This window comes from Tachypleus tridentatus, chromosome 2, assembly GCF_004210375.1.
Source record: "Tachypleus tridentatus isolate NWPU-2018 chromosome 2, ASM421037v1, whole genome shotgun sequence".
Lineage (NCBI taxonomy): Eukaryota > Metazoa > Arthropoda > Merostomata > Xiphosura > Limulidae > Tachypleus > Tachypleus tridentatus.
This window is the reverse complement of record NC_134826.1, coordinates 104,269,841-104,297,504: the sequence shown is the minus strand read 5'-3', so window position 1 is coordinate 104,297,504 and position 27,664 is coordinate 104,269,841. Positions and strand designations below refer to the sequence as shown.

The window sequence follows — 27,664 nt, the reverse complement described above, 5'->3', positions numbered from 1 at the left end:
TTGTCATTTGTTACTGGCCCTATATATATATATTAGGGCATAATAAGGCATGATGTATTAAAAATTGGTGAAGTTAAAAATAATTGTTCAGTTGAAAAAAATCAATTACCAGTACTGACTGTTGATCTCTGCAACCAGGAGGGCATTAATTAGAGGACATACAGTAATCCAAATGCAAGTGATCAGATAGCATGGAAACATTAATGTATGGAAAACACTATATTATCATTTACACTGTACATGGCCAAAATAAATGAATGGAAGTAAACTTCCTTTAATCTACAGAAAATCTAAATGCCAAATAACTTTATTAAATCCTCTAGTAAGACATTTTAGATTGGTTATAAATTTGCAAAATACTTTTAGATAGTACAAATTAGAGATTTTAATTTTCCACTTTGTGTTGTATTTATTATTGTACAAGCTAATAAACAAGTTGAAAAACTTACCAATAGCAGTTTCCAATCCAGTTCCAATGACAATTCCACGAGCTTTTCCTGATGCAATATTAGTACCCTGCAAGAGATTTAATTAAGATATTAGTACAAACAAAAAACTGTTTCAAACCAAAATTATTACTAAATTTACAATCACTATGATTAAGAACCTTACCAATATTTCTAACAGATGCTTATAAAAATGAAAGCTTTCAGCAAGTGACATAACTAGAAAATTAAATGATCATGAGGCAGTGGAGAAATCAAAATGTTACTTACTGAAAAAAGAATGTTTTTCTTATCTTGGTTAACAGCCCTTGGGTCTGGAACAACTTCTGTATGTTTAATCACAGACACAGATTCACCTATTAAGAGAGAAAGTGTCATAAAAAATATCTTCACACAAAAGTGTTATAAAAATACAAGTTTATTAACCAGTGCAAATGTTCATACTGAATATAACAACTTGATATGATGTGAATGCTATTTTAAGTCAGTGAAGCATGATTATTTTAAATTATAGTTATCATAACACAACAGTATTAAGCTTATTGAATTTTTAAACAGTACATTCTTGTGTGTGTGTGTGTGTGTACTTTAAGGTTTTTCCAAGGGTATATAATATTTCAAACACACAATATCTGCCATATCCTTTGCTGACAATGTATTTTGCCCAGGCTTGCTGCAATAAAACAAACAAAGTACTGGTTGAAACTCTGCTATTTACATAAGCATCTGGTTACATACATAGTTAAAATATCATTATTATACACTCTCTTTCTTGAAAAAATCCTAAAGGACCAAATAATGAATGTAGCATTTAAATGATTTTATACACACAATTCAAGAACCGCAAAAACAAAAACAACTTATTCATAGAAATGTTATATGTAATATGTATTGTCTATACATTAACAGTTTTGTTCATTTTTTTCAATGATATACATTACAGGTCTAATGACATTTAGGTAAACTGACAAACTAATCAAATCTTAACCTTGTCTAAGATATCATTGTATAACTTAGGATTGTTAATTTTTAAACAAAAATTTCAGATACAAGAAAAATAACACAGCTCAAAACATTTAACAAATCTTTGGAAAACAGAAGTTTTTTCAAACACAGCACTGGGTTCTTTAAGGTTCAATAATTGTTCAAGTTTTAGTTCATGCATGGGACATAAAATACATAAAACCATTATTACAAAAACACAATTATACAGAAATACAATAAATTCATAATATTATAGGGAATAAAGTGGACTAAAAATAAAATCAATAAAATTTTTGGCAAAAAGTAAAAAAGTAAATGTATAAAAAAATACTAAACCTCTTTTAGTTTTTTAACAAATTTTAGTGGCAAAAAATACTTTAATAAAACAACTGAGAACTGACTGTGGCTCCACCAAATCAAAAAAAAAAATTGATTATTGTGAAAATAAACAACCTATGTGTATGAAATAAAATAAATCAAACAATCTGTAATTAATTTGTTTAGAAAGAATTACAGAGACACAGAAAACTCAACTGCTGAAGCTACAAATAACTGTATTATTGCAAAAAGAAATCAGTACAATACCATGATCTTATTAATAAAAAAGTCTGCATCCTGGATGCAAAATAAGTAAGTTGGATGTCAAAAAAATGCAATAATAAAGTCAAGTACATTTTAAATCTTTCAAGACTGAGAAAGTGTTAGTGCAGAAAAAGAGAAAACTTTTATGATTCTTTCAAAGTAAGGCTTGATGTCAAACATTTGAACTACAGATGTTTGACTGAAATCTTTGCTACTGCAGAGTGTTGTAACTTCTGACTTTAGATTTGTGTAACTCCATTTGAGACACATATTATTAATGTTTTTTAAAGTGTACAATAACATTTTTTTCCTTCTTGGCTTTGTTTTTTTTACTTTGTTACTGATTTTTAATATGACATATTACTTTTAAGTGAGATCTAGTCCCAAGTCTGTATCTATTTAGACAACTGGTGAATATTCATGATCAATGAACAGGTGTTTCATATATATATGAAAATAAGTCAAAACAGCAAGTCAATTTTTTATAAAATCAGTAAACAATAATTCTATGCCTTCTGGGTTGAATGGAAATTAGTAAAAAACATGCACACACACTTATTGACTGCTCATTGTCTCAAACTTCACAATAAATTAACTACTGGTATAACATATCTTAAGATACATGACAAAGAATAAATCTTTACTGATATATGGTTCAGAGCAACCACATTTTGACAACTATCAGATTCAACCTGAAAGGTTATGAGGTTACATGCAGTCATGTGTATGTGATTAAAAGCATTTTATCTTAGCAAAATTACTTCATTTTGTGCAAACAAATGGTAATTAAATATTTGAACTCAACTCCTGGAAGATGAGATCAACATCTTTTGGCATGTACATTTTAAAAGACATTGACAAAAAATATAATGCAACCACTGCTTAATGAAGAGCTGCCAATTAAAGAGAAAGCTTAAAATGATGATATAACCAGTGGTTTTCAATACATTGATAACTTGTGTTAGATGATCTGTAAGGCTATAAAATATATTTGCATGGTGAAATAAATCAGGTTTCAATGAAAAGGGATGATTTTTCCATTTTTAATTTCACTTTAGACACAACTTTTGTGCTAAAATAACTTTTATCATGTTTGCTGCTAGGTTCCCATTCACCTTGAATCCACATTTCTTTATGATTAAATGGCCAGTAAACTTTAGCAATAACTGCACTACATATCAAACTCTATCAAAAGGCAAACATTTTTAAATGCCATTCTGGACACTCAAATCCTAATGTATTTACCTGTCAAAATGGACTGGTCTACCCGTATAGTTGTTGAGAAGATCTTCATTAGCCTAATGTCTGCTGGGACTTTGTCACCAACTAAACATGTACAAACAGTAAAAAAATTAAAAACAGAAGTTGAATGTCTTCACAAATTTGTTACAATAAGTTTTGGTACAGTTAAGAGAGAGAAAAGAAAAGTATACATAACTGCTACAGTTTACTCAACTATTTTCTTTACAATCTATTAATAATAAATACAGAGTAATTTTATATTGGTTGCCAGGTGTTTGGACAACAAAACAGGATACGGTATGATAATAAAACCCTGGGAACAGACAGAGTAAATATTTCACTACTACAATAAGAATTTGCAAGAGAGAGACATTAACTCTCATTTATTCATACGTGTTCTGCATTACAATTTCCATCTAACTCATGTAAGACATTTGATGGTGAAGTACACTAGTGTGACTGTTCCCAAACTTTGTTCTCTTCTGTGGATGGTTCTGGTGTTAGAACACCTATGAATGTCATGAACACCATCTACACTTAGTAATGATTCAGTGAGTGATTATTATTTAAATTAGAAAAATACAATTAGATACTTACCTGTACCCAAAATATTCCCATTTCAAAAATAAAAAATAACATCTCTATAAATTAAATGTTTATTATATATAACTCATTACTGGACACATCTAGTAAACATATACCAGTTGAGTCAGAAGTTCTGATTTTTCCTATTGTTGCAAAGAAATTGTGAAATATTTAAAATCTGCTCGACTAGGATGATTAAGTATATTAACGTCATTTGTTACCTGATGCAATTTTATAATATAAAGGTCAAATCAAGATAAATTAAATTTTATATAGGAAACTATCAGTATGAGGTAAAATGAGTTTTTTTGATATTTCATATCTGAATTGAAATAGGAAAATCAAGGCTTTTGACTCATTCTGTATACACGCATACATGTTTACATAAACAAATGTTTATATTCAATAATTGATGAGGTTTGAGCTTACATACATAAATAACAATACAAATATAAGAGACTTTTTACATTATATTTTTCTATAAATTACTAAATCAACATTTCTATTCTCATATTCACAGGTGATAGAACTAGGAGTCACTCGAGACATGTGCCCATTTGTTTTTGTTTTTACAAAGTATTAAAGTGTCGTTCTTCAAAAAATAAAACCAAAGTTGGTAAAACAACATGTACAGCCTAAAAATGTAAGGGAGATTGTAACTACTAACATTGTTTATGGTTTTATTAAATTTGGCATTTCTTTTTGACAAATAAGTAAAAATGCAAAAGATGCCACTTGAGCTCCAAAATACATTTGCTGCTTATGCTAATATCTAGCAAGTACAATTTGTTTTCTAATCATCAGCAAAAGGCTAATAAAAAATGCAATATTTTTCCATGCTCCCCATTCTCTAACACATATTACTTGCCTGTGCAACAATTTTTAGCCTTCCAAAGAAGGCATAACAAACTGCAAGAGATGATATAAAAACCTTTTCCATAATGCCGCAAATAAAAAAGTTTTTTCTTCAGATATATGTTTCACCCTTTAAAAATCACATCATAACAAAAACATCAAATGAAACCTGAAATCTCACACACTAATATAAGCATTATGACATACTAAAACTATTTAGTAATATATTTTAAAATAAACACCTTATAATGCATGGAACTTTAATTCTTTAGCAAATCCATGTCCATCATACTCAATTCAGCACAACTAGAAGTGTAGATATTTCATCCCAGTGCTAATATCATTCTCACCTGAAATTTCTACAATATCACCAGGAACAATGTCTCTCGCCCGAATCTTCTGCACACCTTGCTTGTTGCTTCGCACGACCTTGCCCATTTCAGGTTCATATTCTTTAAGAGCTTCGATGGCACTTTCAGCATTCCTTTCCTTCATGGTTAAAAACCAAATGATTAGTTCTAAAACCTGATACAAACTCAGAAACCTTATTCTAATAAATTTTAAATTCAGAACCAGTTACATGTTGATAACAACAGTTATCTCTGAAACTTGTTAGTTAATGTTAAAGAAAAAAAGGTTACATATTTCTCCTGCCATTTCACAAAGGATAAAGGACTCAGTATGAAGCCTGAAACAGTGCCTCAAAATTGTTACAAACAGCATGAAACATCTATAGTAATCCTAGTCAAAATGATTTACAGATAGCAGCCCACCAAAACAAGTATATATATAAAAGCATATCTTGGATAATAACATTAACGTCTATAACGAAATTATGCAGATTCAGTTACTTGCATTTAAAAATAATCATTGAACAAAGAGAAATTTTCATAACGCATCAGAAAGGCAAAAATTTGTATTTGTCTTTACAACCTTTGTAAGTCTTGTTTTCCTATTATTTATAATGCTTGCTTTAAATTATGGAGACTACGGTCGCTGCACATGTTACGTTTATTCATAAGAAAACATTTCAGTAGGATTAAACTGAAAACATAATCATAATGGTAGGCTTGTACAAACAAACGTGTAGTTTCACCAAACTCAATTTCCTGTTTATGGAAAGAAGCTGAATTATGGTCATGATTGAGAATATACACAGGGGAATTATTAGGGTTGTAACATTGTGCTATTATACACAAGCCTACAGATTTCACGTCGACAAACACTTCCTACCGAAACCGTCTTTTAAAAAGATTCAGTGAGTAAAGGTTGGTTAGGCTCTATTCATAAACCCCCAGAGGCTAAACACAAACACTAGAACGAGTAACTAGCTATAGTATAAACGGATAATCTACAAGCTTTTCTACTTACTTAAAACCAGTATCTCGTCACGTAAACAAATATCCCCAGGACTTCGAATACCTTCGATTATTCAAAATGCTACTTGAGTAGTTTTTGTTCAAAAATATCCTTTTTAATTGTATAGTTTCAAATAAGATAATTTAGGGTAAAAATACGTTTCTTACATGACTTCAACACAGTTATATGTTAATCAACTTTTATTTTCAAACTGTCAAAGAAACACTTTCAGTAAATAGTTGCTGATTATTAACAATGGAGTAGCTCATAAATCAAACAGCAATCACTTTTTTTTTTTTTTACAAATAAACTACAAGGCTGTACCTCCTTAATCAGTAGTAAAAGATCGGGACCCTTTTCATTCAGGTTTTACACAAAGAAAGTTGGAATAAGATCTTGTACAGTGGTTTCTGTGTTGTTATGACTAAAACACACTAGATATAAAACAAATAAATAAAACTCAAATTACCTCCTGCTACGTCCTAACATAAATACGCTCATTTAAATGTAAACACTAGTTCTAAGCTGCAAATATAAATCATATAGTTTGTGTAGCTTCATTATTTGATGTACATTAACAGTTTCCTTCTTATTTAATATTATTCACCTTAGGCCATTCTGACCCCCAGATAAATTCCACTGGTTTTTCGGAACCGGAATTACAACCAAAAAAGTTATTTGAGGCTCTAGGCCCCCTAGTAAGTGGTTTCTATGAAACATGTCTAGTGAGGCGAAATTTAAGCACATCTGAAAGGACTTAGAAGTATCGTTAATGACTGGCTTTAAATACCTAATCAACAATCTCTTTGATTCTCGACGTTGTTTCGTTCTCTGCTAGGCAGATTACTGAAATATTTATCGCAATGTATCGTTACTGGATTGAGTGTTTCAATACTGGAATGATTTTCTTCGATCAATTAGAGATGTTCGTTGACCAAATCGCTAGATAACGCACCTTAGAACCTTCTAATAACATATGCAAGGTGATGTTTGTAATTAAGCACAAAGCTACACAATGGGATATCTGTGCTTTGCCCATCACATGTATCGAAACCCAGATAAAATCGTTGCAAATCGACTGTGCGACTGGGGGGCAATGCAAGGTAAAAAGATCCACTTCCAACACTATGATGTTTTTCATAAATTTACATATATAAAAGTTTATATTCGTTCCGTGGTACATTACCTGGCGGTTTGAATCAAAATACATCTCAAACTGAACAAGAGAAATAATTCCAATATTTACAAACACTCTGTTTGTTTGTTTGTGTTTGTTTTGAATTTCGCGTAAAACTACAGGAGGGCTATCTGCACTAGCCGTTCCTAATTTAGTAGTGCAAGACTAGAGCAGTGGTTCCCAACATTTTTTATGCCCCGCACCCCTAAAAATTTTTAATATGTTCTCGCACCCCTCACAGTAATTATTTATTTAAGAATAAAGGTGAAGGTGGTCAAAACAAATGTTATCTCGCACATCCTGGAACGCTCTCTCGCGCCCCTAGGTGGAAACCACTGGACTAGAGGGAAGGCAGCTAGTCATCACCACTCATTGCCAACTCTTGGGCTACTCTTTTACCAACAAATAGTGGCATTAATCGTACCATTATAATGCCCCCACCTTTGAAAGGGCGAGCATAGTTGATGTGACGGGGATTCGAACCCGCGTCCCTCAGATTACGAGTCGAGTGCCTTATACACCTGGCCATGCCGGGCCAAAATGGAATCGACTATTCGACTTAATATTGTGATATACCACTACGAAAGCTGAGTTCGATACTTTGTAAACTTAACTCACAAGTTCCTTAAATTATAAATATACAGCTTTTACATAATCATTTCATAATGTTGTAATCCTTTCTCGTTTATAACCAATTTTACACGGCTGTGTGACAGTTGCTATTGGCATTGGAAAGTAACGGAATATATATCACCACGGAATACGTTATGGTTACTTGTGTCAGAAGTATATTCTGATTATTAATATTTTTCAAAAGTTATAGTTTACTTTAAGGATTACCTCTAGATAATTTATATAAAAAAATGTGCACAAATAAAAAAATTTACAAAGAACAGGTGTAGCTGGAAACTGCGAGGATCTGTTTGAGCTCACAGGTTGTGCTTTGCAATATTGTATCCAGCTCTCTCCTCAAGCAGTCTACTGTGTGTGTTTTTCTTATAGCAAAGCCACATCGGGCCATCTGCTGTACCCACCGAGGGGAATCGAACCCCTGATTTTAGCGTTGTGAATCCGTAGTCTTATCGTTGTACTAGCGAAGGACTGATGCAGTCTATATAAAGCAGTGGTTCTTAACCTTTTTCATCGTCTTATCCCCTGAGACTCTCCAGGGTATTACCGTGACCCCTATAATAATTTTTGTAATGGTGAACTTTGGGTAAAAGTATAATAAAACAAAACTATATAAAGATCCTAATTTATTAAAAATGTTACAAATAAATGACCTTGATAAATGCTACAAGTGCTAAACAAATGCAAAATCCATGGAATTACTGAACATCAAACAAAACCTAGTTTTAAAAATTTAGGCAATTCTAAACGTTGTTAGCGCGTAAGGCGTGCGACTCGTAATCCGAGGGTCGCGGGTTCGCGCCCGCGTCGCGCTAAACATGCTCGCCCTCCCAGCCGTGGGGGTGTATAATGTTACGGTCAATCCCACTATTCGTTGGTAAAGAGTAACCCAAGAGTTGGCGGTGGGTGGTGATGACTAGCTGCCTTCCCTCTAGTCTTACAGTGCTAAATTAGGGACGGCTACCACAGATAGCCCTCGAGTAGCTTTGTGTGAAATTCCAAAACAAACAAACAAACAAAACTAAACGTTGTAATATTTAAAAATGTTTACTCAAAATTCGATAGGTGGTTGCGCAGCAAGTATCTCGACACGGTTCAACTGTCGCACTTCAGCGTGTTTCTCATTGGTGGGCAGTTACAGGCAAAACTATAATGTGCTCCGTCATTTCCCCAATAATTCCCAAACCTTCCGTGACCCCGAGAAACTTCAAGCGACCCCCAGGTTAAGAACCACTGATATAAAGGGTGAATAATTCAGTTTTATTAGGTCAGTAGGCACAACAAAGACAGCCCACAAGATTGGCTTTCATGTCGTGGAAGTTTAACGGTTTACTTATTTTGAAAGAAGGGAGGGGGGATGTGTGTGTGCGTTTTCTTATAGCAAAATCACTTCGGGCTACCTGCTGAGTCCACCGAGGGAAATCGGGCCCCTGATTTTAGCGTTGTAAATCCGTAGACTTACCGCTCTACCAGCGGGGTACAAAAGAAGGGGAAAATGTAAAAGTGCAATGCAAACTGTTTGCCACGAGGATAAACGCTTTTTGCTTCCAAAGACTCCACTTCAAATTTAAGAAACCATCTCAAGGTAAGTACTTACAACTATTATTGTTTACAATTGATATGTGAGAGAAACAAAAAAGTATTTCTTAAAACTAAAAGAGAGAGAGGGTTAAAATCGATGATACTACAATACAATTTTTTTAAATCCGAAGTATAGAAATAAGATGAACGTGGAGCCGGATCTTCGTTGAAACTATCACACAATGACCAAGAAATTCGCAAGATTGCTTCAGTAAAGCAGTATTACCCTTCACTCTAAAGTATCGTAAGATTTGTTTGTTTTTTTAATTTTCTATAGTTAAATATATTTTCATTATACTTTTCGTAAAATTAGAATCAAGCTGTAAAAGTAATAAAATACGCATATGATCAAGGCCGAATTAAGGGTTTTACTGGTTTAAGGCTTTTCAACTTATAGAGGCCCTCTCGATACAGAACCTCTACGTGCAATACATTTATAATCATAGTTTGAGTTCCCCTAATTAGTGTGAGGCCCTGGGTTTCAGTCCGGTATGCCCGTGCTTTAATCCAGGGGTGCATATGATACATCAGTCACACATAAGAATTATTTTTAACGACAGGTGGTTTGCTAATGCAGTAAAGAAGTAGATGGTCTCCGCCGGTTGGCAAAATTTAGGAACCCCTACCCTATAATTTTACTAATCCAAATCAGCCTATTAATCCGAGTGACAAAATCTAGAAACGGTCCACTTTTACTCATAGGTGAAACTATAGTAAAAATTTCAGACCAATTGTTCACGTGACGTTAAGCATAGGCGTTCGCAAAACGTTTGGTCAAATGTCAGCGGTTTATGTTAAATAATTTTGCACATATAGGTTATATTTAGACCATATTTGATACCAAATTGTAAGTCGTAAAGATCTGTATATCAAATTTAAAAAAAAAATCCATAAGTATGTTTTTTCATCAAAAGTTTCCGTACTTTCGTTGCGAAAAAAAAAGGAAAAAATTCAATCAAAATTGGAGATTTTATATCTCGTACATTTTCTAATAGACTGTCTTGCAGTTTGGTATAGGAGATAAAATTCCAGTCTAGCATATACACTAAAAATATCTGATAACTTGTTTTACCATTATCGTAGCTACAGAAGATAGAAAATCGGTAATCTATAACTCCTTTTAATAACAGTATCCTTCAGGTTATTTTGACCGCACGTGTCTTGATTTTATTGTTATCTGCAGAGTAAAGAACGTTTATTTTTTTCTAACTTTATTCAAATATTCTTGTTCTCTATTAAGCAATAATATTATCCCGTTTGTAGTTGCACTATATTGACCAATTACTGATTTGATTGTAAGGATAACAAATTATCTGTTGCTAGAAAACACTTGTCAGTAATTTTTTTCTCCTGCTCTACCCTTCTATTTTCAGTTTTACTAAAATAATTAGCAATTACTGAGTATATTTAGCCCACACCCTACATATAAATCTTAAAGTTTAACATTTAGAAATTATTTATTTATCAAATGCCTACCAGAATGTCGTCATGTAAATAAACATAATGTTTATACATGTCTAACTTAACAAAATTGGCCTAAAATGATGATGAGATTTCCGATATTATGTGTAAATTAAGCCTAAAAGAATCAGTATGTTTTCAGTGCACACAAAATTCTGTTGCCTAAATGACTTTGAAGCCCTCCACCCCTGAGCAACTGAAATCTTAACCCTTAGGTGCGTTCACATTCACTTTACGGACTTGAGCAAATTGTTTGCAGTCAAGTTTAAATGAGGTTTACTGAGGTGAAAGAACTGTCGTCTGAAAAGTTATGCAACGACGTGCATACACATGACAACAGCCTTGACAATCGGGTAATACTGATGTGATTTGTTTCACATCTTTAAAAGCAACATTGAAAGAAAAAAAAAGAAAAAATGATTCTTACTACGTGATACACTTTCAACCAATCGCGATAAAGAATTCATGTTAACAGTGGAATAATATTCGCAATTCTATATCTTATTAGACTTATATCCTTAATATTATTTCAATGGTACTGTTCATCAATAACCAACAGTATTATCTACCTTCATTGCTGTATATACGTTTTTGCTTGATATATTACATTCTTAATATTATTAAATTGTTTGAACCCAGCGCCTTAAAGATCGTGCGATAAATCTTTAAAAATGGAGAAAGGGCCATATAGATTGTTAATTGCGCCGTGTGCGAGATATAAATTCTGCCCCTCCTCGAAAAATCTAATCGGCGTCGACAAATTATTGCCTCTTACGGATCAGTGCTTTGTGCGAGCGCATAACTCGTACCACCCTTGGAACGACTCTTAATGGATAGGCACAAAATGGTAAAACACAAATACTATAGTTTGCTAGTTGACTTTCAAACTGACTAAAGTCACGACAACAGCCCGAGCACTGTTTTTCTTTCTTAATTTAGGTATCAAATAAAATGTGGCTGTGCCTATCCTATATATTTTTTATTCTTTTATGTACAAATCTGCAACTGTTCTGTGTCTACTGTCGTGTGTTATAAGCTATAAAGTTTCTAGCTAAACCACTCAGGCGTCTCTATTGCAGACAACAATAATAAACAAGTTTTACTGTTTTTAACTTTTATGTGTTATTTATTTCATAACATTAAAACTGTAAAACTTGTTGTTTTTTTTAATTATTTATAATGACAATCACGACTAAACGGGCACTATCTATTATCTTTATACAAAAGCGACTGTTCCGAGTTTAATTCAAGTAACAGAGGTATTGAGCAAAAATAGCATCGTTGTCAAGCCAAGCTTAAAAAATTGCTTCTCTTCAAGCGTTTTGGCACTAAATATGGTCAAGGTATTCTTCCAGGTGTAATCTAAGAAAAGGTCAATAAAAAAGGAAGGTATTTGTAAAACAACTGGATAATGCTGAAGACTTAATCATCGTGCCAAATAGAAACTGGATATATATAAACACACACACACGCACACTTGTATATATAAGGAAAGTTTTAAAAACAACACGTTGGAAATACAGAATGACAATCTGGAATGCTAAAGTTTTATCTTAGGGAAAGAAATAATGCATCTGTGGTTCAAATAAACTTTCCATTGCTACGTGCCGTTATTTTGATGTTTTAAAATGTAGCGTAAGTAAAGCTTGTAACTACTGTCAACAAACGGTGTTGTAAATCAAACTAAAGGTTAAAATGTTCAAACATAATTATCATTTTATGAAGAATTTTGTTAACACACGAAAACGCTATCACAGAAAGTTTTCAGTAAGCTTTAAATCTGTTACACCTTTTCCTTCTAAATAATAATAAAAAAAAAAAGCCGTCTATTCATCACCTGCAATTTTCGATCATTAGTCTTGTCTCCAAGATAACTGTGTGGTAGTTGACTTCTTGCAAAGCACCAGACTACTTGAGAGCGTTAAGTGTTCGCCCTTCATTTAGTTGACAGAGGGAAGGAAAGGAAAATACTGGATAGGTATTTAGGTTAATTTATAATTTCGTTCCCCAAAGGTGAACGAAAAATAACCAGGGGCGGTCAGAAACTATTGTTTCTCTTCATCCCACACGAGGCAAGAATAAATTAGTCACCTGATCACGAAAATAATTAATTGAATTGGAGTGGCATGTTGGTTGTTAATCAAGAGCAATGGTCACTAATGACCTTGAAGTTGACAGTTTTATGTACCTAATTGAGGAGCGTCGGGAAACAGCTGAGAAGTGGGCCGACGAGCCGGAGAGAAGACGGAGAACGAATGGAAAAGGTCCAGCACAACATCCACAAGCGTCCGAAGAATTACGTGCGGGCAGGGGCCAAGCGCGCCTCAGTGGCTAGCTTGCAGAACTGTTGCCCTTAAGTTCTGTATTTCGTGGCAAAAGTTGGTAGGTGGTGTTGATTAGCTGTCTTCACTCTCGTCCATTACTTTAGGATTATAAATGGCTAGTAGTTTTGTGCAAAATCAGACTAACAGATATTTGAAACAATAATCACATGCAGTGCAAAGTGGTCCTAGGTTCAAATTCTGTACTCGAGATCAGTAAAAACTGAAATTAACAAAAGAAAAACTGATGTTTAATTAATGGATCTTGTTGGTGACTGTGACAGTTGAAGTTGTTAAGAATTGCCAATTGATTTGGTTTGTTCAACTGTTATTTATATTTACGGTATATATATATATGCGTTTATAAGAATAAAAGTTAAAAAAAGAAAAGAAAATGGAATAAAAGAGGAAAAAAGAATAAATAGATGATAAAAAGACAAATCAAAACAATACATGGACATTGCCCTGAAAAGGGCCGGAGTATTGTGGGATACTCTGGCCCAAAAGCACTACAACAGCAACATAATAGTAGCCGACATGAAAGCTAGGGATGGTGGAAGAGGTCTTGTGCACCCGACCCTCCTGGGTATTTAAAAATTCAACATACCCAAATACCCACAAAGAAGAAGCGATAGCCATACCTGTTGACGATGTCCACTCGCGAAATATTGTTATGGAGCCTCACAGCTAACTGTGTTTAAGATGTGGAAAAATATTAAAATATATAAAAAAAACTTAGAATACATGTCTATAACTAAAACATGATTTATTTGCTACGTTTCGGGAGTATGCCCTTTATCATGCTTAGCTCCTACAAATAGTAGCTAAACCTGGAATAATAAGTTTTCTTTACGCTTAACGCAAGTATAGTTATATAAGTAGACTTTTGCAACAATGATATTTTACAGCTCGAAGTACTACTGAGTAAATAAATGAATTACAACATTCTTTCACAACCAGATGGTGGGGTTATATTCAAAGCTGTTGTTTTTTAATCTACAAAAGAAGAGGGAAAACCTGGTTAATAAATCGATAATTCACGTAAAAATGCGCCTTCTCTTAGGGTTTCTAATGTATTTTACAAGCTTGTTTCAAATTAATTTTATCCTGCAGAATTGGTAGAACGTAATTTTAGTTTGTTTTCTGAGAATCGTAAAAAGCTATAAAAGGGATATCTACCCCAGCGGTCGTTCCTAACTTTGAACTAATGTTTCACTCAAGTATCTCTTTTTAAAATCTTACGGTATATTTGTGATTTTAATCTTGCACAAAAGCTATCACATAACAATCCTCTGCATGGTTTATTTGCATGAATTTTGCACAAACCTACTCGAGGGTTATCTGCACCAGTTGTCCCCAATTTTTAAGTGCTAGCCTGCAGGGACAGCAGCTAGTCAACAGCACATTCTATCGCTAACTACTTCAATCAAATAGTGGATTTTATTCACAGTTATAACGCACCTACGACCTTAAAATCGCCTTTTGGAGATTTTTGGGCGCTAGTGGGATGCAAACCATGAAATCTCGGTCCACAGTCCGGAACGCTGACCAGTGAGCACTGTATTTACGCTTATCGCATATTTCACCAAGTGCGTTTAAATACGTATTTATATATATATTTATACAAACACACTCTCAGTACAAATACCTGAAAGTGGCTTAGCTATACAGTAAAGTAGCGTGCTTACTATTACAGAATGTTATTGTATGCATGATATTATCCCGAAAACACTTCAACACAAAATGGGGGAGTTTAGCTTTCATTACCACGGAAATATCTAGAGGCCATACTATAGAAACTTTGTTTTAGTCTTTGTTGTTCTGTACAAAATAGATTAATCTGCCATATAATTAATTTAAAGAACGTAGGCAAAGGTATGTTGCTGTGAAATAAGCATATAATTAATTTAAAGAACGTCATGTTGCACATGAATTTGCATGTTTTGGAAATAAATTCAAGTGTAAGTACTTTACATTATAGTTATTAAATTTAAAAAAAAACATAATATTTTGCAAAATATTTAAGAAAATTATCTAAAAAGGAAAATAAAACATGATAATTTAGTCGAATTGTTGAAAAATTATTTCTCTTTGTTCACCATTATTGACCATTTGGCCGAAACATTGAACACTCATTTGTAATTCATTTATTTACGATAATTTTCCTTTCAAATCCTTTAACTTGAAGTTAGAACCCCCCCACACACACACACACACGAGTATAAATCAAGAAGTTTTACAGAAAACTATCGTTAAAACGATGTTTTTATTGTTGATTTAGCCTAAAGCTATATAATGAGCTATCTGAGCTCTTTTCATCGCAGGGTAATCATTTCCTGAATTTTTGTGTTTTCAGTCTGTAAACTTAACTGTTGATACTCCATAGAACACAATAAAACAAAGACGTATCGTCAATCACAAATCTGCATGAATGCAGTTTAATTATTTATTAGAAGTATTTTATGTGTTTTTTCTTATAGTAAAGCCACATCAGGCTGTCTGCTGAGTCCACCGAGGGGAAGCGAGCCCCTGATTTTAGCGTTGTAACTCCGTAGACTTACTGCTGTATCAGCGGAGCACTAGAAGTATTTTGATGTCCAAACTGAAAGGCTATGTGTATATCACTAATAACGTTGATAGAACTACATTGTTTTCGTTTTATAAGGATGTTTCCCATATTTTACAAAATCAAATGAATTGTTATTTACAGTAATAAAATGTCTGGGCAGAAGGCTGTGCAATATGTAATATCTACTCAAATATCTAAATTGATATCACATAATTTGATATCTGTACATGCTATCCCATACGGCCAAAGTTCACCAGTTGATTACCAATACTTCTAAATTTTATCTGCATAATACGATGGGCACATTTGTAAAACAAATAATGTAACGTTCGGTAGGTTACATGCTCCATAAATATATAAACTGTTTGAACCTCTATTCAAAATTAAAGACACTTCATGGCATTTGGTGAATAGCTTGATAGGTGGGGGTTGATTGTTCTCACCGCATGCACCTGACACCTTATATTGAAGAATAGGGGTTTATTTCCGGAGGGTTAGCAATTTTGGCTTTGTTTAAACGTGATATCGGGCTCCATAGATGGCGCAGTGAGTCATCCCCACAGACAGAATTTGATAAAATTAGACGTTCTTGATAAGGAGAAACCTACTTGAAATAAAAATATATCTCCAGAACGGCTGGTATGGGTATTAACACTTTTATTGGTAAGGAGAGAACAATTTTGGACCTTCCTAGGTAATGGTAACTGAAGATGACCTAGGAAGGTCGAAACATTGTTTTCTCCTTATCAATAAAACTGTTAATACCCATACCAGCCGTTCTGAGATGTATTAGAAGTTCTTAAGAGTTTTACTTTCATGTGATGTGATTTCTAAAGTGTTTAAAGCAAACCAATGAGCGGTCTGGTTCTTGTTTGAAATGTCTGATTCGAAACTAATCCATTCTATGAGATATTATAGGTATTCTGATCAATCGACTCATTAACATGATCATTGTAATATTCATTTGTTGTAAAAACAACGTGAAATGATGAGCAAGTGTAAAACCAGAGAGAGGCATGGTGGCATGAGAACAGTAGCCCTGTATAGTGATGTTTAAATTGAATAAATAAAGTGAGGTTCCTTTATAAGACAACTCCCCTTGATGACTCAACGATAAATTTGAACGCTTATAACGCTAAAAATCTGGGTTTTATACTTATAGTGGGCAAAACATAGATAGCCCATTGTGTAGTTTTATGCTTAATATAAAACAAATAAATTATAAGAGGAATTCTCAAGTGAAACCGCATACACGTTATAATACATAATACACACAGAGGCTAAAGTTGTATGTTGTTAGAACTCCGTCATATCGGACAGAAATTGCGTATATCTGTATAAATCAAGCCATAATAAACACCGGTTTAGCGACAATTGAGAACTTGGTTAATACGTCAACGAAACTGCTAATTTACACTAACTGTTGTGCAGTCAGGGGCTGATATTGTACCTTTTTAAAACGTATATTGCAGAAGAAAACTAGAAAAGAACGTGGTTATTAACTTAAATACCGTTACCGATGAGAATTGATTTAAATTCATAACTCTCCATAGCAACTTACAGTGTAAATCTTCTCAAACTCATGTACTACAGAGATGCTAGACCCCTTTTACACACATGCATGAAGAGAGAGAGAGACAAAAGATCAAAGTACGTGGAATCTGATTTCCAAGTCCCAGTTATCTGGATTGCCTTCCAAAACGTGATCATTCCATGTCATCATCTTCACCGCATGCTCCGTCCTTTCGAAGATATGTTACTGTTCAGAACTCAAGCATAACTATCAGGGAGAAATAGATTGTTTGTTTGTTTGTTTGTTTTGGAATTTCGCACAAAGCTACTCGAGGGCTATCTGTGCTAGCCGTCCCTAATTTAGTAAGGTAAGACTAGAGGGAAGGCAGCTAGTCATCACCACCCACCGCCAACTCTTGGGCTACTCTTTCACCAACGAATAGTGGGATTGACCGTAACATTATAACGCCCCCACGGTTGGGAGGGCGAACATGTTTGGCGCGACTCGAGCGCGAACCTGCGACCCTCAGATTGCGAAGCACACGCCTTAACGCGCTAGGCCATGACAGACCGCGGGAAATAGAAGCCACGTGTTCAAGTAAATCAAGTGTTTCATAATCTTCTTGTGAACGACTGTACTATTTAAAAAAACGGACGTTACCCATGTACATAGGGGGTCTTTACAAATGCCTTACAACCAACTCGTGCATAGTACATGCCAATCTCTTATCTAGTGCCACTGAAACCATGGTTCACTTTTAACTCGACAGAAAATCTAGATATATTATTATAATAAACAGTGCTAATAGTGTAATAATATGTACTAAAATCGTAACAGATTACCGATATATTGATCAGAAATGAGCTAATATTGTACATATCACAGATAAAAATAAATATTTTCTTAGGTATGGAGGTGCATTTTTTTTTGTTCTTTAAAATGTAATCAATAGGCATTAATCCATGAGAAACCTAACTTAAACTCTGGTTGAAACGCCATTTATATGTATCCCTCAACCTATTATTAATACAATGTTTCAGATTTACGCAACGCAAATACATTAATTATTGGCAAACAAATCAAGATAAAAAAAACACCACATTTACGAGAACAATAAAGTGATAACAACAATAATTACAAAAGGGCCGTTTTGAGCAGATTTTCCTTGTAAATCTAATGTGTATTTTTCATACATTTTAAAATGTGTACAGCCTTATTAGTCAATAGTAAAGATTTTAAAGTGTTATTTTAGCTGAATTTTCACTGCTTATGATGCTTTTTGCTGAATGTTCTGTTAGGTTTTTGTGTAATTCCTTATAATCCCTATTATGAACCATTATTGTGCTTAGTGATATACCAGTCCATAACTAGGTCAAGTATTATCGACAGTCAGTGCATCAGCTTCCCAGAATAGTACCCCTTTATGTACAATATAGTAAGTCAAGGGTGAAGGTAAAATGCCAAGATGGCACAGAGAATGAGGTGTTAAACTCCAGCTTAATTGGCACAAGCGGACGAGAATGGTGATATATTCCTTCTGAATGGGTTGCTAGTCCATCATAGTTTAATCCCCAGCTAACAGCTAGAGCTGGATAGATTTATACGGCATGTCTTCCTCAAGTACACAACAGCACGATGCGAACCAGCCTTGAGCATGCGACCATCTGATTCCAAGTTAAAAGCATGAAGCCACACTTCCCCACTTAAAGGAAAAGGGTAACTTTATTTTCTTTGGGCTAATGACTAGTTAGTGTGTGACGTCAGAATAATAATAAAAAAGAAACCTTTTCATAGTTAGTAAACGACAAATCTTTAATCATGTACAATCTGGAATTTTTCCAAAATTTCTTAGTGTTCTGCTTGTAATTAGTGATTTCTTTGTAAACGTTAATCCTCTTACTTAGGTAAAGATTACATACCACAAAGATTGTTCTTAAGGACTTACTGTTGACCAGCCTTCTTTCACAGTCATGCTCTCCTGGAGTGATAAAGGAATATTTACAAACTAGTATCAATTTACTTTTATTTCCTAGCAATAAACATAATAGGAATATTTATTGGTGAAGGTATTCTGACATTGTTGGATACCACACTAGGGTTTTGTTCTAATTTGACTATGTGTCATACCTAAGATTTTAAAAGTGAAAGTAAAAAATGTATAGCAATACGTCAACCACACCATATATGCTATATCCAGTGTCAAGACCTTTCTCCGAGTACTAGGACTCATAAGGTCATCTGGAATACGAAATACTGTATTAGTTGAAACGCTACTTATGTTATCAAATTTTATGAATAATAACTGGACAGTGCAAAATAACTAGAACTGGTGAAGTTTTATTATTATACATTTTATACGAGTTATTCAGATACCAGAATTAAGTTAAGGATGAATAACACAATATTATTTATCAATTTAACACTAATGATTTATTTTTATAATTATTATTTATTCATTATGATTCTGATTGTTGTTATGTGGAGATGTGCTTATAATCTGCTTCAATACCCAACTGCACTTAGTCTCTAACAAAGAAGATGACCAGTATAAGTAAGGACTCAAGGAGTATTAGTTATATGAATAAATATTTTTTACGTGTATTTGTAAACATGTTTCTTCTTCGTTATCTGTCTTTTAGATTATTCCATGTACAATATTTCCAAAGCCTTTTTCCTTTTAACTTTTTGTGTGACAATATTTTATCTTAATACAACAGAAGCTTAAACAGCTAAAGATAAATAACTAAATCAACTAATTTGACAAGCGGTTACATTTATTTCTTTGACCACTCTTTGTTAAAGAACAAACAACACACAAGAAACGAAAAGAGTCACATAAAAATTATGGTACGTTACACAAAAGTGAATTCCCGTCAAAGAAAAAAATGCTTTTGGGAATTCAATGTTTTTTGAGTTACGAATAACTCATCATAAATAACTTGTTTTAATAAAATGTGCAGCTTGCTCATGTATTTGTTTGTTTATTAAGTCCTGCACAAAACTACTCGAGAGTTATCTGCGCTAGCCAGCCCTAATTTATAAGAGACAGAGGCAACTAATCAACATCACCCACTGTCAACTCTTGAGTTACTCTTTAGTAACAAAAAGTGGGATGGACTGTCTTTTATAATGTCCCTACTACTGAAAGGAAATTTTATTCTGTGATGAAATTCGAAACTACGACCCACAGATTACGAGTCGAGCGACCTAACCACTTGATCATACGTGCTCATGCGATCTATTGCTTTCTTTGTAAAATCAGGTATCATTATATATATATTTTAATTTTCTGGACATATATATGATTCTCGTCACCAAGAATATACATGATTCACATACCTGCCACACACCGACGACTGCGTTGGCAATAAGAATAAGGAGAATGACGAATGGTTCAACAAAGGCTGTGATCTGGCCATCATTTTCTTCAAATAAAGCTAATGCCTGTGTTAAACAAAAACATACAATATATCAATTCATAGCTTGAACTTCTATAAAAAAATACAACATGCAATACATTAAGTTCAAACTATAACGTGTGACTTTAAAAAAACAACAACAATATACAAGATACCAAGTTCTAACCATAGCCGTACACATCCTCAGTAAATGTTAAGGGTCGCAACAGTTTACAGCCTTAATGACCTGCTCAGTCGATAGGCCTAATGCCCAAATAACCAACTGGTAGTATTGCAGAATAGTCTGTTGATCCCATAGGGTCAATGGTTTAAAAATACCCACCCTTAAAAAAAATCTAGTGACGCACATCCACAGATTGCCTTAATACGAGTATGCAAAAAATTTATTCCACACATGGATTGAAAAACTTAGAGGGAACATTGATCATTTTCTATCTACTGCTTACATACAAGTGCATAATACACAAATGAAATGTAACTTGTAGTTACTAATACATGTTAAGTAATTTCCACCTGCAATCAGTAATACGAGATGACAACTATAATAAATATTTCTTGTATCTCTTGATAAGTTTCAACTTTGTTTGCGTAAAGAAAGATTACATAGTGAATATGGCAGACGACAAAACAAGAAATATGAAGCTCGCATGTAAAATATTCGACTTCTGGAAATTATTCCGTCTGTATGTTTTCAAACAAATAATGTGTTTTTTGTTTGTTTTTTTAATTTCGCGCAAAGCTACATGAGGGCTATCTGCGCTAACCGTCCCTAATTTAGCAGTGTAAGGCTAGAGGGAATGCAGCTTGTCATCACCAACCACCGCTAACTCTTGGGCTACTCTTTCACCAACGATTAGTGGGATTGACCGTCACATTATGACGCTCCCGTGGCTGAAAGGGCGAGCATATTTCGTGTGACGGGGATTCGAACCCGCGACCCTCGGATTACGAGCCAACTGCCTTAACCACCTGGCCATGCCAGGCCCAAATAATGTGAAGTCCGTAAATTAGATTCGTGAAGATACGTCTACAGATAGCCCATTGTACTGTGAGAAAAAGAACAGTTTTTTAACAGAAATTCTCAGTAAATAGCAAACTTCTCTATTACACGACGTATTTTAATAAACCATTGACCTTGAAGTCTCAGAATACTAGAACAACATCGCGTGTATTACAAACCTGTAATAATATCCAAGTAAACACTCGTGTATGTGTCTCTTCGAAAATTTATGTTATGTCAGTATTTTATAGATTTAGATACGAAATTTATATATGGAGTTGTATAGGGCCAGTAATAATAAACCACACATCAAGCACGTATATCACTACCATATTTTCTATAATATTCTTTTTTATATATGAATGTTTTCCTGTTTTATTTATATGTTGAGCTGTGTTAATATACATACAATTAAGTCTTAATCACTCTTCCCTCGGACTCCAGCTGTAAAACAACTTGGGGTTAACGGAAGGGAAGGCCGGAAGTTTGAAAGGAAACCAACACAGAAAAGTACACCAGTAACTACGACTCAAAGTAGTTTTATGTTTTTTTAACGGAGCAGTTTAGGTTGTACCAGTCTAATCAATATAACATAATGACATATTAATTAAAACCTTGATAACGAGGTTGAAACATATATATATATATACATACATGTTTAAATATAAAAAGTTATGTACACCAAACATAATACGTATCTTCCCATTCAAATACTTAAGGCCTGATAATAATCTAAAACTGCACAACATGCTATTTATGTTTATCATGCCATTTACTTATATTTACATTTTTCACGGATTGTTCAAATAATTCACAAAGAAATTAAAAATACACACAGACTTACCACTAAGGAGGCTAATCTGTTTAGACAAATACTTTCACATAATTTGACTTTTCTATACTTACTTTGTAACAAGTTCCACAAAAAGAGGGGAGGGGATATTTACCTATTCAGTCTAAATAGCTTTTGACATTGAAAGAGGATTGAATTGAAAAGACTGGGTCGCTCAGGTATATATATATGGACCCTGGTAAATAATTACACACTTAGGCTTACATGTAGGTTCTCACTGACTACTGCCGAATACACTGTAATCTCGAATCACACAAATAATAGGCTTAGTCGACGAGTTAAGACTAGAAACGAACAATTCATTGTTGTAAAACCAAATAAGCAGAAAATAAACATTATATACAATACAATACACTTTTCAATGTAGAATGTAGTCACTCGGCAAATGGCGAATTTTTCACCGTTTTATATGTTTTCCTGGGCAATGCGCAGACCTCTTTACTATTTAATAATTAAATACATTGTTGTTGTTTGTATTAATTAAAGTTGCACAATGAGCTTTCATCGAACACTGAACTATTCTCTTCGCGTAAGTTAATAAAACGCACATTGTTATTTATACAGAAATGTTTGCAAGAGAATGATGATATTAAGGTATAAAACGTTTTTTCTTGTGTTGTTTTATTTGTTTACAATTAAGCATAAAGTTACATAATAGGTTATCTCTGCTATGCCCACTATGGGTATCGAAATCCGGTTTTTAGCGTTATAAGTCCACAGACTTACCGTTATGCCATTAGGAGGGGAGGGGGCATTTTCCTGTTGGATTTCGTGGCTAGAGGACAATAAAACGACGAGGTTTAAACGTATTATTGTTTTTCCTGTTTGATTTAGTTACTAGATGGAATCGAATTCCCGTATTACAAACGCTGTCTAGCAATGATACCTTAAAAGTAAACAAATTCTAAACTGTAAATAAATAAATAAACAAACAGTGAAATTTAAAGCTTATTCTAAATTTTTAAAAAATATCAATTAATTAATTACTGTAATTAGCATGCTGAACATTATGGCATCTTTGGTTAGGACTCTAACACAAAAGTTCATAAAATTAACAAACTCAAGCAGGTGTACTTTAGTTGCGAAGTAAACAACTATATTAATAAGATTAAAACTACTTCAGTGACAGATATCAATTTTCAAGGCACTTCTTAAATAGGAAGACTTACAAAACACAGAAATGACAAGACAGGCAAGATTATTCATATTTTTGATATCTAATAGAACGCCCGTACTTTATTCTAAAATAAGGTACACGTACAAGCGTCAATAAACTTTTAAGCCTACTAAAGAATAACTAATTTTATAGTACAAAGAAATATACATATTTATATATGGGTTATATATAACCTGAAGCAAGATACAATGAATGATTTGCTTCTTCATTCTATCTTATTATTTTAATGTTTTGTTTCTCCTCTACCACAGACAGCTGGTAATGTTGGACACTGTAAAAATACACTTCTAAAAATACATACTGCTGTTAATAAGACAGAGAAAAACACACTTCACAACACAAGATTCTTGTAAGAAGAGACACTGTGAGACATCTCTAATAATACAAACTGCTGATAATAGATTGACAAGTAGATGGAAGCATTGTTTGTATATTTGCTATACGCTAAACAGTCTATCTGTGCTACACATCCCTAATTTTGAAATGATAGACTAGCAAGTAGGCAGGTAGTAAAACAGCATCCACTACCAACTCTGACTGAATAGTGATATTTGATCATTTGTTTTAAAACGTGTCCACAGCCTCAAAGTAAGAAGCACAGTCTTTGTGGTAATAGGACATAAACCAAGGATCCTCAAGTTCATAGTTTCAAATATAAACCACTGGTTTGTGTCTAGCCCATTAAATAACTAAATTAAATTAAAAACATAAAGTTGACCACAAATGCATGTTAAATGAATAAAAAAATGAAATAATACTATAAAAACATCAAAAAATATTTTAGTTAACATATATTTATTTGTTCTAAGTATGCTATTGTTTTTTCTTACTGTTTTCACTCATCAACACACCTGTTTTTTAATTTTGTTTTAAATTTTATTCTTGATTTATCACTAATGTGAAGTTTAGCCTTTTATTAACAAGCAATTCATTAAACTTTAATTATTCAGATCAAAATAATGGAAAATTATGTAACTTTTTAAAATTTTTAATTAGCATAATGTTATAAAATAACTGGTAGTTAAGTTATCTTTAATATTTATATTACAATAAAATGTAATTATTTGATGAAAAAAAATTTTATCACTACAGCAAACTGCTTTTAAACTGATATAACAAGAAACAAGGAAAACTTGAATATTACTCCTCTTCTAATCACAAACACTGATCCCCTCCATGAAACCAAATTCTGTCTGTACATGAATTTTGTGCACATTAATTTTTAGTAGCAAGATAAATATTTCATATCATACTGTAAATGTAATGACTCAGAGCTGAAAATAGAGCAAATTTCTGAAAATTTATATTTTTATAATTTGAAAAAGGAGATCACATTGATATATCGAGATAACGTTCATCAAAAGGAGTTCAGTGGTTCAGTAAGAATATGGAGCTATATGTCGTACACATACATTGTAGTAACTACTTTAGTTATTCTGGTTAGACCTTCACCTGTAGTTTCAAGATAAACTTGCACTCAAACAGTCTTTCTCAGTTTCATCCCTTTCCATCTCATTTTGACTATGATAATAACAAGAATAATGAAACAGAAGATGAAAAAATTATTTTCTATAAACTAATATAAAAAGTAAAAAGAAATTATTTCAGTAAAACTGAAGCATGATATAATTTAAACACTTATGATCAGGTGAATGTACAATAGAAAAGAATGAAAACATTTTAGCTTGTCAATGAAGTGTATTTACATCTTTAAATAGTAACAACAGAAAGAACATAAGTTATTTCTTTGACTATATTCATTCCTTCATGAACATGAATTTTGTTTTTCACTGGGTTAATGTACAAATCCAGTGATATTCTAACACACTCAATAGGAAAATAAGCTAAAATGTGGCTAGTGCTGACCATTGCATATCACAAATAAAACTGAGATCCCTGTCTCAGATTCTTGATGCCAACTGCTGCATAGCACTAAAAAAATTGAGATCTATGTTTTGAACAGCTGATTCCAACTCTTGCATAGCACTAATAAAATGTTAAGATCCTTTTCTTAGAGTGATGATGCCAACTACTGTATCACTAATAATATTTAATTCCTGTGCATGCTCCTGATGTCAATGAACTGAAGACTATCGGGACCCTGCACTGAAGATGAAACTACTGAAATCAACTATTCTTTGCATTGCTTGTAAAGCTCACAAGTATGCATGTACTGTTAACGATGCCCATGACTTTCACTGTAATCTCCCAGCTTTCAGTCATCCACCCAAACATTCTTTTCCTGTTGTATGATGTCAAAACTCATATACACACTTTACTAGTAGTACAACATGTTTGTGAAACACATTCATCAAGATTAATAAATGTTTAATGTACACCAGTCTGACAGTTTAAAAAAACAAAAAAAAACAAAACAAGTTCTCAAACAAATTTAACACACTTATGTAGGGTTCTGTTCAAGTAGATAGGAAAACTTTAAATTAAGGTGTGAAACAAATATGTTGGAAATATATGTACAAGACTCTGGCATGACATAGCATTAGTGACACAGATAAGTACTGTAAAAAAACACAACAACAACAACAAATTATGGAAGCAGTTACCTTGCTAAAAACAGTAATTTTAAATAATTTCATAGTTTCCTTATTTTCATTATTATAACTTTTTAGTAAACATGATTTTTCAGTGCTTGTCATATATTATAAGACAAGCAAGTTTCAATAAATTGTGTGAAACTTGCTAATTTTTTTCATTTATTGTATTCAGCTTTAGTTTTTGATAAATTTACATGCTTATATTAGTCAGTTATAATATATCTAGAATAAACTAAATATATTCAGCTGTACATACAAAATAGATGCACTTCATAAAGCTCAGTAACAGAATCACAGCTTATTTTCAACAGTGGTGATGGTGGTTAAACTAACATCAAAATTAAAATAGAAGACACTTACAAAAGATATCACTGCAGCAAGAAGTAAAATCTTTACTAAAAGATCATCAAACTGTTCCAAAATAAGCTGCCATAATGGTTTACCTGTAAAAAAAAATCATTAGGCTGTAAATTTATCTTGAAATGTCTTAAATTATGAAATAAGTAACAATTTACACCCAATTCTTATTATGTAAAAGTAGCACAAAACTAGAAAAGGATAATCTTAAACTAAATTATACAAAATAGCAGAAGATAAATAATTTTTTCACACATAATTAAATATTAATTTAAAAAGAGGAAAAGCTCAATGGGATAATTTTTCTTATAATTATGTAAATCCATTGAACAGAGTGTCTTCCAAAAGAAGTGTAGGAATTTAAAAGTGCTATAATAACAACAACATATGTTGGTATAATTTGTGTGTTATTTATGAAACTATAGCTCAACAAGATTTCACATAACCATTAAATATGAAAAATAATGTTTAGTAGGTGCACACCATGAACTGCTATATACTGGCATGCATACTGTAAGAGTGACACCTTCTATTGCACAGGTCAAAGAATAACAAGTAAGATCATTAATTTCTATTTTTATGTTATCTTTCAAATCCTGTAGTGTCCATGGTTTGTTAATATACACTTGGCCCTTTAAGTGACTCCACAAAAGGAAGTCTGCTGCCAACAAATTATCCTGTTTGGGAATAGTTCATACAACACTGCCATTGTTTCTCATGCTGTTGCTTCATCTTATTGAAATCAAACTTCCCATTGGTGGCATGTTCAGAAATAGCAACATCAACATCAACTTCTTAATGGTATGCCCTTTGAGCAGCAATGATGGAGCATACATTTTTGAAATAAAACTCAATAATAGGAGAACGTTGTTGGACTGTCCATCTGTTCATCATTAAAATCTGAACTCTTAATCTTCATTTGAAATAAAACATACAATGTTTTTCATTAATACTTTAGAATATATAACTATATAAAATCCCTACACTTTTTCAGCATT

At 33.0% G+C, this 27,664-nt stretch overlaps 1 protein-coding gene across 1 annotated transcript in view; it reads right to left on the bottom strand.

The window, feature by feature from the left end:
- The window catches only part of LOC143244743 (calcium-transporting ATPase sarcoplasmic/endoplasmic reticulum type-like), a 77,578-nt gene that overhangs the window by 30,674 nt on the left and 19,240 nt on the right, over positions 1 to 27,664 (bottom strand). The window contains exons 4-9 of the mRNA XM_076489959.1: positions 26,670 to 26,752; positions 20,645 to 20,749; positions 5,045 to 5,183; positions 3,258 to 3,338; positions 717 to 802; positions 450 to 516 (exon numbers count right to left, since the gene is read on the bottom strand). Coding sequence (XP_076346074.1) covers positions 450 to 516; positions 717 to 802; positions 3,258 to 3,338; positions 5,045 to 5,183; positions 20,645 to 20,749; positions 26,670 to 26,752 — 561 coding nt within the window. The remainder of the gene's footprint in view (positions 1 to 449; positions 517 to 716; positions 803 to 3,257; positions 3,339 to 5,044; positions 5,184 to 20,644; positions 20,750 to 26,669; positions 26,753 to 27,664) is intronic.